Source organism: Desmodus rotundus, chromosome 11 (genome assembly GCF_022682495.2).
Source record: "Desmodus rotundus isolate HL8 chromosome 11, HLdesRot8A.1, whole genome shotgun sequence".
Lineage (NCBI taxonomy): Eukaryota > Metazoa > Chordata > Mammalia > Chiroptera > Phyllostomidae > Desmodus > Desmodus rotundus.
Window position 1 is genome coordinate 1,341,082 of NC_071397.1, and position 12,434 is coordinate 1,353,515.

Here is a 12,434-nt window from a genome sequence, read left to right on the forward strand (position 1 = left end):
ACCATGGCTCTGCTGCCCCTGGTGGAGACTGGCTCCCTGGCTCCTGTGACTGCCCCCATATAAAGCCTCCTTCCACTCTTCCTCCAGCTCCCTGGGCTCCAAGGCCTCAGAGTCCCGCCTTCCCACTGGCTTGGATTGCCAGTCCCTGACACAGTATAGTGGGGAAGGCTGCCCGCTCACCTTCTCCACAGTCCTCTCCTGCGTAGCCCTCTTGGCAGATGCAACGGCCCTCACGACACTCTCCTCGGCCACGGCAGTCCTCGGGGCATGTCTGGATGGCGCAGTCCGGGCCTCGGAAGCCCTCAACGCAAACGCATTGGCCTGCACGGCACAGTTCCCGGGGCCCGCAGCCCTCAGGGCAGGCGCTGGCAGGAGGCTCTTCCTGTCCACAGTCCTCACCACTGTAGCCTGCATGACACACGCACGATCCCTGCACACAGCGCCCTCGGCCCCGGCAGTTGGCCGGGCAGGTGCGGGTGGCGCAGGAGGGGCCAGTGTAGCCTGAGTGGCACACGCAGCGCCCATCATCACAGTGGCCACGCTGGTGGCAGTTGGAGGGGCAGGTACGGAGGCTGCAGTCCTCCCCCGCATAGCCCTCCCAACAGGTGCACACGCCGTCCTGGCACACGCCGCGCTGGCTGCAGTCGCCCGGGCACCGCCTCACGCTGCAGTCATCGCCCGAGTACTCATCATCACACACGCAACGTCCGTCTACGCACTGGCCGCGGCCTCGGCAACCTCCTGGGCAGCTGAGTACGCTGCAGTCCTCTCCCTCGTAGCCTGCGTCGCACGTGCACACGCCATCCTCGCAGTGGCCGCGACCTCGACAGTCCCCGGGACACCGACGGCTCCCGCAGTCCTCGCCGGTGAAGCCTGGGTTGCACACGCAGCGACCGTCCATGCAACGCCCGCGCCCTCGGCAGTCGCCAGGGCAGGCTCGCGTTCCGCAGTCCCGGCCCGTGTACCCGGGCCAACACACGCAGCGGCCACTCTCGCAACGACCCCGGCCGCGACAGTCTCCAGGGCAGCTGCGCACGCCGCAGTCCTCGCCGCTGTAGCCTGCGTTGCACACGCACACGCCGTTCTCGCAGCGCCCGCGGCCCCGACAGTCGCGCGGGCAGGCGCGCGCACCGCAGTCAAGCCCCGAGTACCCAGGCCAGCACACGCAACGGCCATCCTCGCAGCGGCCCCTTTGGTTGCAGTCGCTGGGGCAGCTCCGCACACCGCAATCGTCCCCACTGTAGCCCGTGTCGCAGATGCATTCTCCGTCCTCGCAGCGCCCGCGGCCCCGGCAGTTGCGCGGGCAAGTCCGTGTACTGCAGTCCTCACCCGCGTACCCAGGCCAGCACACGCAGCGGCCGTCCACGCAGCGCCCACCTTCGCCACAGTTCCAAGGGCAGGTCCGTGAGCCACAGTCTTCTCCAGTGTAGCCAGGGTCACAGACGCAGCGCCCGTCCTCACAGCGCCCCTTCTGGCTGCAGCCCCGGGGGCAGCTCTTCACCGCACAGTCCTCGCCGGTGTAGCCGGGGTTACACACACAGCGCCCATTTTCGCAGCGACCCCTCTGGCTGCAGCCTCGAGGGCAGGAACGCAGGCTGCAGTCCTCACCGGAGAAGCCCAACCGGCACACGCACACGCCCTGCACGCAGCGCCCGTGGCCGTGGCAGTCCCCGGGGCAGGAGGGCCAGCCACAGCTGGGGCCGGTGTAGCCAGGGAAGCACACGCAGTGACCGCGGACACAGCGCCCCTGATCGTTGCAGTCATCTGGGCAGGACCCGGAAGCAGAGGGTGGAGAGGAAGGGGACACCCTGGCGTCTGTGGGGTCTGAGCAGGTGGGCCCGCCCCAGCCTGGCTCGCAGGAGCAGGCACAGCGGCTCAAGTCAAACACGCCGTGGAGACTGCAGAGGCTACGAACGTCTGTCTGACCTGGAATAAGAGCGACAGGAGGGCCTCAGTCTCCCTGGGGGAAGAGTCCGAGCCCATATAGTGCTCCCTCGAGTCGTCCCCTTCGTGAGTGCCAGCCTCATTTCATAAGGCCACCTTAGCTTCCAGCGGCTCCTAGTCAATATATGTGGTCTCCCAGAACCCCAGCATATGCTTGGGAGAAGGGGAGGGAGCTGACATCTGGCCAGGTTTCTCCCCTCTCCAAGTTTGTACTCACTACCCCCAAGGGTGAGGAAGGGGCACCTCTTTCTAATTCACACCCAGGTCCTTTATAGACGAGCGATGCCCACGCAGCGGCTCCACTCGCCTCTTTTTCTGTGCCCTCTCCTGTGGTCACTTGCTTACCTGTGCCAGCCTGGGCAGCAGCAGGACAACATCCCCCTGTGCACTGTTCCTTGAGCCCCTTCACCAGCTCCTCCAGGATCTCTAGGCGGACCCTCAAGGCCTGCACCTCTGAAGCAGGGACGGGGGGCTCAGTGCCTGGGGGACAGCCACAGCTAGTTGAAGGGGGCAGGTTAATACGGTGGGTGAACACCACCTGCTTTTCCCCTCCTTCTACAGTGTGCTCATAAAGCTGAGAAGTGGGGTTCGCCCCTCTTGGCTCTGCTGTGCGGCCCCCTGGCCTAGGAGGGGGTCGTGGGGCGGGGAGTGTGATATTGGAGCGTGAAGAGAAAGGGCCCGCCCTGACTGTGCCCAGCAGCAGCAGGAGGGCCAGGTTGGCGGTGAGGGAATGTCGCGCCGGCATCATGCGGGAGGCTGCAAGGAGAGAGGGTGAGTGTGAGAGAAGTTTCCCAGGGAAGACAAGATGCCCCATCCAGCACACACTAGCAACAGTCCCACCACCCACGGCTACTCCACCCAACTCACGCGTACGTAAAAATCCACAGTTGACTCAACCCTAAGGACTCCCGCCTCGGGGAGACTCGTTGTCTCACTCACTTTCCAATGTCGTTCCTTTACCCTGCTCCCCGTCTCTTCTTCCTGGTCCGCCCACACCACAAACTTGCATTATTAGCTTAAGGACCGTCGCGCTGTATATTCCCTCCGCCTGGGATGCTCTTCACTCCGCTCCTAAAGGCGGGCTCCTTCTTGTTCAGATCTTAACCCACATGTCATTGTCACCTAGAGGCCTTCCTTGCCGCCCAGCTGGAGCCGTCTTCTGTCACTCTCTACCGCAGTGTCCCACTTAGTTCTTCACGGCATTCGCTGCTGCCTGAGGTGTCTGCGTGGACACTTGTCTGTTCTCTTTCGCCCACTACCAGAACGGGAATTCCACGGGATTGCACGACGGTGTGCCTGGGCCCGCACACACACAAGGGGCTGCCTAACCCACTCATGTTGGATGGACCAGTGGGTGAGTCCAAGGCCAAGCCTTCCACTAGCACCCACGTCCCAGCTCCTTCTAGCTTCTCAGCACCCTTCAGGTGCAGAGCCCTCTCTGTCTTCTACTCAATCACTCACTTTGCTCAACTAGATCCTTCCCATCGGCTATTATATGAGCTCCCAGTTTTTAAAAAGCCCTTTTCCTCAGGACTTACATTACCAAGTATCGAAACTTACTACAAAGGCACTGGGAGACGGACCAGAATGGGGCTCAGAAACAGCCCCACGCGTGTGACAAAGGTGTTACTACAGTAAGAGGGAGTGCGCGGCCTTTCTGGTGAATGGCGCGCGGCCGACTGAAAATGCGCGTGGGAAAAACACGTATCTCTACCCTACGTCCACACACACAGATTAATTTCAAATAACTCTGATGGACCTAATTTTGAAAGATAAAGCAACAACTTTCAGAATAATATCTTACAGAAGAAAGTATAGGAGACTATCTTTACGACCTCAGGGTAAGCGGAGATTTCCTTAAAACCTAACCACACAAAATGGAACCAAAACTTAACCATAAAAAAAGGGACTGATACATTGGACCCCACTGAAATTGATAGCTTCTTCTGGTCATCCAAAGACACCATTAGGAGAATAAGAAGGACAGCCATAGACTCGGAGAAAATACAGCTGACCCTCGAATAAAGCAGGGCTGGACTGCATGGGTCCTCTTACATGCAGATTCTTTTCAACGGACCTACGCGGCTCAGTTCCACCGTGCTCAAGGCTCAACTGTATGTGATATGTCAGGAAAAAAAATAGAGAAAAGGGTTTAAAGTCTAAAACAAAGAACTCCAAAACAAAGACAACAAGTAAAAGGCAGGCAACCTAATTTTTTAAATTGGCAAGACTTAAACAGGCACTCCAGATAAGAATACAGCGTATCCAAAGGGCCGGTGAACACGGAAAGGTGAATAACATCGCTAGTAATCAGTGAAATGCACATTGAAACCACAACGAGATGTCATCGAATATCCACCAGAGTGGCGACAATGGAAGGAGCTGCCATAGCTCCACGTTGGCCAGCGTGTGAAGTGGCTGGAACCCCCATCTATGGACAAAAGGACCATACATTAGGGCACAGGTGGCAAACACACGGCCCGCGGGCCGAATCCGGCCTCCACCTGGTTTTATCCGCCCGGCACCTTGTTTCCACCTGGGGGCAGCGCCGAGCGCTCGCTGAACTGTTAAGGAGTAGTTCCACTTACACAGTCCTAACATTACATCCGGCCCTTTGAAGGCAACCGCGACGCTGATGTGGCCCCAGTGAAAATGAGTGTGACACCGCTGTATCTGGAAAACCGGCTGTGTCTACTACCTAAAGCACACGGCCTGTAACCTGGCGATTCTACTTCTTGGTAAATATCCAACAGAAGTGAGGGCACATCCTCCAAAAGACGTATGAAAATGTTCATGACATCTACTCATACCAGTCAAACCGGAAAACTCAAGCATCCATCAACAGTAAAGTGGAGAAATGCATCGAGGCACTGCCACACACGGAGCACGGCACAGCGACGAGGACACCCTCCGGCTACACGGGACGGCGCGAACCACTCCACACACACACCGCCGAGCAAAAGACGCGCCGTGCACACGACCACGGTGAATGACACTCTTTATATGAGGTTCCAAACACAAACCATTGCTTGTAGAAGATAGGGTAGGCTTACTCTCAAGGATGATATGGACTGGGGGGAGTTACAAGGGGGATTTCTGGACGTGTTTTGCACCTTCATCTGGGTGGTAGACAGATGTATATCTATTCAAAAATTAATTGAGCTACACACTTAAAACTTGTGCACGTCACGGCATGAAAGTTACACCTTAAAATAAAACAAAACACCTTCCCCAATCTCATATGCCCTCCAGCCACCACATGTCTCTGTCCTCTGCTTCATGGCCACAGCTGTCAAAAGAATGAACTGTACTTAGGTAATTCAGTTAAAGAATTAACTGAATTAAATGTTTCTGTTCCCCCCTTGCCCCGTGAATGCCTCAGCTCCGCTCTCATCTGCTTCTACACCTCCTTTCAGCCCACCGCACGGCCCTCCCCAAGGTCTCCCAATGATCTCAGTGTCACAGAATCTAGGAGATAATGTGTCTTCATCTTACTTGATATCTGTCAAAATCACCACACACTGTTGACCACATGTTCCTTTGTAAAACATGCTCTGTCTCTGGACTGCTGCTCAAGATGGCGGACGGGTAAACACGGCTCGCCTCCTCACACAACCACATCAAAGTGACAATGAGAATATAGAACAACTATCGGTCAGAACCATCGGATTCACATCTTGGCTTCACCTGGGAGTCTCCAAGCCCGAGTAGCAGCCATCTCAGATTGCTTTATAGCTCATGCAGGGTGGCCCTGGGCAGAACACAGGCGAGGGCTGACCGTGGCCTTCATCATTCAGGAACCCCAGAGCCTGCCCCACTGACCCAGCGGGCAGCTACAGGCCGAGTCGGAGCACCACCACCCTGCCCCTACATGGCTGACCCTCCATGGAGGGTGGAGGTCGGTGGTCAGGGGTCACAGCCAGTCCCGACAGCTGACTGGCCTGGGTAAGTCCCTCCCATTGGCCTGACCACAGCAACCAAGGCTCAGCTACAAAAGGAGGGTGTACTCAGCCCACATAAAGGGCGCACCTCGAGTACCCAGCTAGGGTGATGGGGACGCTGTGCCACTGGACGCTACAGGACACCTGCCACATTAGGCCATACTACCAAGACAGGGAGTCATAACCACTCTGCCTAATACACAGAAACAAACACAGGGAGGCTGCCAAATGAGGAGACAAAGAAACATGGCCCAAATGAAAGAACAGATCAAAACTCCAGAAAAAGAACTAAACAAAATGGAGATAAGCAATCTCAGATGCAGAGTTCAAAACACAGGTTACAAGGATGCTCGAGGAGCTTAGTGAGAACCTTAAAAGCATAAAATAGATCAATTCAGAAATGAAGGATATACTAATTGAAATAAAAAACAATTTACAGGGAAACAACAGTAGAGTGGATGAAGGCAAGAATCAAATCAATGATTTGTTAACAAAAGGAAGCAAAAACAAACCAATCAGAACAAGAAGAAAAAAGAATGCAAAAAAACGAGGGTTGTGTAAGCAGCCTCTAGAACAATTTCAAGCATTCCAACGTTTGCATCATAGGGGTGCCAGAAGGAGAAGATAAAGAGCAAGAAGTTGGAAATCTATTTGAAAAAATAATGAAAGAAAACTTTCCCAATTTGATGAAAGAAATAGACATGCAAGTCCAGGAAGCACACAGAGTCCCAAACAAGACGGATGCAAAGAGGCCCACTCCAAGGCACATCATAATTAAAATGCCAAAGGTTAAAGATAAAGAGAGAATCTTAAAGTAGCAAGAGAAAAAGTGGTTAGTTACCTACAAGGTAGTTCCCCTAAGAGCATCAGCTGATTTCTCAAAAGAAACTTTGCAGGCTAGAAGGGACTGGCAAGAAATATTCAAATTCATGAAAAGCAAGGACCTAAAGCCAAGATTGTTTAACCCAGCAAAACTATCATTTAGAATCAAAGGGCAGATAAAGAGCTTCCCAGACAAGAAAAAACTAAAGAAGTTCACCATCACCCAACCATTGTTATATGAAATATTAAAGGAACTTATTTAAGAAAAAGAAGATCAAAACTATGAACAATAAATGCCAATAAGTACATATCTATCAACAACTGAATCTAAAAAACAAACTAAGCAAACAAGAACAGAGACAGAAGTATGGATATACAGAGAGTTTTTTGATGGCTGCCCGATGGGGTATGGGGGAAAGGGTGATGAGGTGAGAAGATTAAGAATTACAAACAGAGACCTGGCTGATATGGCTCAGTGGATTGAGCACCAGCCTGGGAACCAAAGGGTTGCTAATTCGATTCCCTGGGCACATGCCTAGGTTGTGGGCCAGGTCCCTGGCTGGGGCTGTGTGAGAGGCAACCACACACATTGATGTTTCTCTCTCTCTCTTTTTCCTTCCCGTCTCCTCTCTCTAAAAGTAAATAAATAAAATCTTAAAAAAAAAAGAAAAAAAGAAATGGAGTAGCCAAAGAACTTATACACTTGACCCATGGACATGAACAATGGTGTGGGGATTGCCTGAGGGAGTGGAGGGGAACGAAGGGGGAAATTGAGGCAACTGTAATAGCATAATCCATAAAATATATTTAAAAAGAACCTTTTTCTATTTGTGTTATCGATATGGTAGCCAGGAGAAATACGCGGCTTGAACACGGGACATGTGGCAAGAATGACTGAGGTGCTGGATTTTATTCAGTGCTTTTTAAAGGCCCCCCAGGTGACTGCAGCGCGCAGCCGGAGCTGAGACCCACTGCTGCGGTCACCCACCTGGATGCCTTCCTCCAGACCCGTGGCCTTGAGTTTCTACGCATACTCCGGTGTATAAACTAGCGCGGTCCTCTCCTCTGCACTCCAAGCAATATATCCAACTGCCTACTTGGCGTCTCCTCTGGAGCACCCCGAGTCCAGGATCGTGATTGTCCTTCCTGAACCCCATCTACTCTCAGCGTTTTCCACGGAGCTCATGGCCCCATCACTCATCCAGCTTTACAAGCCAGAAACCTAACAGCCCATTCAACATCATCGTATTTCATCATATTTCCCCATGTTTTCTTATAAACATCTCTTCAGTTTCCTTATTTCTCTCCAGCCTCCCATCCACCTTTTGCTTGACAACTGAGGTTGCCTCCTGGCTGGTCCCTCTGCTCCCACTCTTGCCCCTTACAATCCTGAAAAGGCAACTAGGATGTTGCTCCCCCATAAAGAGTCTGCAGTGCCTCCCGTCTGAATTTTCTGGCAGCACTGAGCCCTGCATCATCTGGCCCGTTGACTCTTCCCACCTCATCTCCCACAACTCCCCCCCCCCCATTCCAGTCCCGCTGGCCTTCTGAAAGTCCCTCACTCTCTCCCCAACCCCAGACCTTTGTATATGCGGTTCCCTCCATGCGGCCCGCTCTCCCCTTCTCTCTTGGCCTCGTCCTCTTTCAGGGCTCAGCCCCGCATCACTTCCTCAGGAAGCAGTCCTGCCCAGGTCAGGTCCCACTATCACGTGGCACCACAGCGCCACACAACTCTCATTTGTAGCATTTGTAACATTTTGTAATCACAGATTTACTGGTGAGATTTTATTTCTTTCTTGCCCACACCCCACCTTGCACACTAGCCTGTAAAGTCCGTGGTGGTGGCATGGCACCTGTGTTTGTTTATTTCTTGGCTGCATCTGTGCTCAATAAGTATTTATTGACTATATGATTGAATGAAAGGTTCAATTTAAGCCCAAGGCTAGCTTCAGAGCTGGGACGGAGGACAGAACCAAGGTCAGGGCCAGGAGCACAGTGTCTGGGACTGGGAGATGGCTAGAAACACAGCTGGGCAGAGTGCCAGCCAGGTGCGGACCCTGGAAGACCCAGACGGCACAAACACTTGGGAAAGCTGTTTGGCAGACTCTACTGAAGCTACATGCAAATGCTATGACCCGGCCATTCCACTCCTAGGGATATAATGACGGTAACAGTACTACTCCTAGTGGCCTCAAACTGGGAGCTGCCCAAATGTCTCACGCCGGTGGACTGGATTAAATAAAGTGGACTGCTCACACAGCGGGACAAAACAAAGCAGCGAGACCACTCCAGCGGTATGCAACACTCAGACGGGTCTCACGGACATAGGGCTGAGCAAGCACAGCCAGACACGAACGAGGACGTGCGGGAAGTGCTGTTTATGAGGAGCTGAGGAGCGACAACCCTAAACTGCAGCTGCAAGTCAGCAGCACAGGTTCCAAGTCTGCGGGGCATGTGGGGAAATTCTGGGTGCTAAGAATGTCCTGTTTTGTCTTGACCCGGGTGGCTCAGTTCGCTGGGCACTGTTCTGCAAAGGGGAAGGTCAAGTCTATTTCCGGTCAGGGCACATGGCTGGGCGGCAGGTTCGTCTGGTCCAGGCAGGGCAGGTAGGAGACGCAACCGATTCATGTTTCTCCCCCTCTTTCTCCCTCCCTTCCTTTCTAAAAGTAAATAAAATCTTTCAAAAGCAAAAAGAATGTCTTGTTTCTGGATCAAGGTGCTGGCTACCCAGTTGTGTTCGTCTGTGGAATTCACTGAGGCGAGTGCTGAGGGGCGCAGGGAAAGGGTTAGAGGAGAGGCGGTGGGTGCTCAGGGTGAACCAGGAGAGGGGCCTGGAGAGTGGGAGCGTGCAGGGGTGGCCCAAGTTCCGCCCAGGACAGGGGCTAAAGTGGGGCATAGACTGCGGCTCTTCAAGACCTGAGAGGCGGGAGAGAAAGGGCAGGAGGGGACAATGACTGCACCCTTCTCCCTCACACATACACTTACTCCTTCCTACTCTCAAACTTCTCTAGGTCTGAGGAAGAGGAGTTTTACAGGACTACTGGCCACCGCACGGCCACCAGCCCACGAAAGACAAAAGGGAGCTGGGCAGCAGAGACGGCACATTCGTGTGCTGACAGCCCCCTGCCCAAGAAAGCCCGGGCGGAGGCCCGGCACCCGGAAAGCTGCCCTTCCTTGGGCCCCGCATCCTGTCCCTCAGTTTGGGGTGCAGCCTTGGGTATGAGGTGGGTGTCTGCCATCAAACCCCGTCCCCGTGTCTAAGGCCATGACAATCCCAGGGTGCACGCAGGCACACGATACATGCACACGTGCACTTGTGTGTGCCCATCCACAAGTAGAGCCTGTGTCTGTGCAGAGGGGCCACACACACAGTCTCCCCTTCGTGGTCCTCCGCGCTCAGAGCACTGGCTGCTCCTTGGCTTGGAAGGCAGCTGAATGAGTCAAAGGACTTAGCCGGAGTGAGGAGACCCAAATGGGAGGCCCTTGTTGAGGGGGAACAAGGCTACCCGGGGCCCCACTCCTCTGGAGGCCTTTGGGAGTTGTCCAGTACCCTCCCCCCGACGGATCCCACGCCTCTCCCAGTAGTTGGAAAGCAGTGAGGCTGGTCTGGGCGCAGGAGTGGCCCCCACCGGCCGCACGCCCAGACTCTCTCCTGCCCTGTCACCACCACCCTCCAGTCCCCACTTCCAGCTCCTGGAAGACTTCTCCTCTTCTGTCAGCACTGGGAAAGCAAGGAACTTGGGTGTCTACTGTGTTTCCGCCTTCATGCCCCAACCGCAGCGCTGGGGGGCCTTTCTGCAGCAGGGAGAGGTCGAGGCTCCTCCCTCTCGCTACCCTCCCCACAGCTGCAAGGCTGGCAGGGGTTGGGGCATCTTCCCAAGCTGTGACTCAGTGTGCGGGGTATTCACGTTGTGGCCAACTCTGACACTTCACTCATCAGGGACTGTAGCTCCCAAGAGGTGGGGAGAGAGGCGGGCTTCCACGAAGGATGTTCCGTGAGAGATGTCCCCATACCTGCCTTTGCCACTCATGCCACATGAGGGGTGGAGGCAGAAGGATTCCATGAGAGGAAGGAGGGAGATGAGGGGGGTCCAGATATTGAGTTGGAACCAGGTGGCAAAGAGGTGCCAGGCAGGGCCATGTTGGGGGATCAGATGTCCCATATTCTGGGGAGCTAACTGGCCAGCAAATGGAGACATTAAGAGACAGGATTTCCAAACCACCCCCAACCCCCAGGGCAGGGGCAGTGAGAGACAAGAAAGCAGATTTTGGTCCTGCATTGAGTGACCAGGACTCAAGGGCACGGAAGTTTGAGGAATTGAGGTGCTAAGTCCCCAGGAATTCGGAGGCTGGACTGGGAAGGAGGGGAAGAGGCTGGGGATCTGGGAAGTGGGCGGAGACTGGAAAAGGACAGAAGGCAGCTGTGGTGTTTGGTGTTTCCGAGTTGCTTCCCAGTAATTCCTCTCAGTCCATTTCCAGTTGTTTCCAAGCCATGACATTCTTTCCAGGCGAGATAAGGGGTCCGCCCGCCCCACCCGGGTGTGTCACGTGTAGGGGGGGAGGGAGGTTCAGACAGACAGGCGCAGGGGGAGCCTGGCAGGGGATCGAAGATGGAGCCCTTGTGCCCCTGGAGGCATCTCTCAGTCATCCCAGCCCTGCTGAGCCATGAGTCATGGGTGCAGAGCTCTCGGCCAAAAACAAGTTTTAGGATCCTCTCTGCAGGCTCTGTGTCCACCTCAGACCTGGGAATCCTGCCTCTGCTCCATTCTAGCATTTCCTAAAGGCTCACGACCCCCAGCCCTCCCTCCCAGGCCCTGCCACCCATGTGCTACCACCTGGCAGTCCCCATCTGGATGCCCAAAGCAGCTTTCTCTGGCACCTTCCTGAGCTCTGGCTCGGCTGCTCCAGCCAGAGCACTTGGGGTTCCACCAGCTCAGCCAGCCCCTGCTTTCCCCCAGCACCTCTGGGGCCCAGACCCCTACTTAACTGATAACCACCTTCACCCAGATGCTACCACGTGATCCGGCCCACCCCTGCCCCGTGCACTAACCTTCCTCCCAGAAGCTCCCTCCCCAGGGAGTCCAGCCCCGAGTGCACAGTCCTATTTTCACTGCACCAACAGAAAGTCCCTGCTGTGGGGAGGGTCCCTTGAGAGCCACTGTGCCAGCCGTTGCCTGGGGTGTAGGGATAGGATAGAGCCCCCACGTCTCCCGGCTCTTCCCCTGGTCTCCCCAGAGCTCTGTTCCTTACCTGGGCAATGAGCAGCTGCAGTGGCCCTGCACCTGTTCTGTCCCCAGCCTCAGGAGGTAGGCCCTCAGGGCAGCACAGGGCAGGGCGGGGTGGGCTCCCCGTGGCAGCCCTGAGCTCCTGGGTGTCCCTTGCTTGTTCCCGGCAGTGGGGCTCACTGAGCCACAGCCCGTCTATCTAGGCAGCCAGCGACAGTAAGAAGAGAGGCTGTAGAGAGCAGGGGGAGGAGAAGGGGAGGACCAGCATGAGGTCAGGGAGGGGAGCGGAGATAGGGCAGGTCCTCCCACCCCTCCCAGGCCCTCCAAAGTCATCACATGCCCCTCCTCTCCTCCCGACTCACCGCTGATCCCCTCTGTCTGGGACACTGAGTCCCCCAACACCCTCATCTCGCCCCCTTCATCCCTGTTTCTACCTCCTGCGTCTCTTCCCCATCCCATTCTTACTCTTCTTCCCCAGCCTGATTTTTGCCTAACTTGACAT

General features: G+C 55.2%; 1 protein-coding gene across 3 annotated transcripts in view; it reads right to left on the minus strand.

Moving 5' to 3' along the window:
• The window catches only part of TNXB (tenascin XB), a 57,631-nt gene extending 45,197 nt beyond the window's left edge, over positions 1–12,434 (minus strand). For all 3 annotated transcript variants that reach the window (XM_053913766.2, XM_071219684.1, XM_053913765.2), the window contains exons 1-4: positions 12,295–12,434; positions 11,958–12,161; positions 2,290–2,700; positions 181–1,926 (exon numbers count right to left, since the gene is read on the minus strand). In XM_053913766.2, the coding sequence (XP_053769741.1) occupies positions 181–1,926; positions 2,290–2,692 (2,149 nt within the window). In that variant the 5' untranslated portion in view covers positions 2,693–2,700; positions 11,958–12,161; positions 12,295–12,434. The remainder of the gene's footprint in view (positions 1–180; positions 1,927–2,289; positions 2,701–11,957; positions 12,162–12,294) is intronic.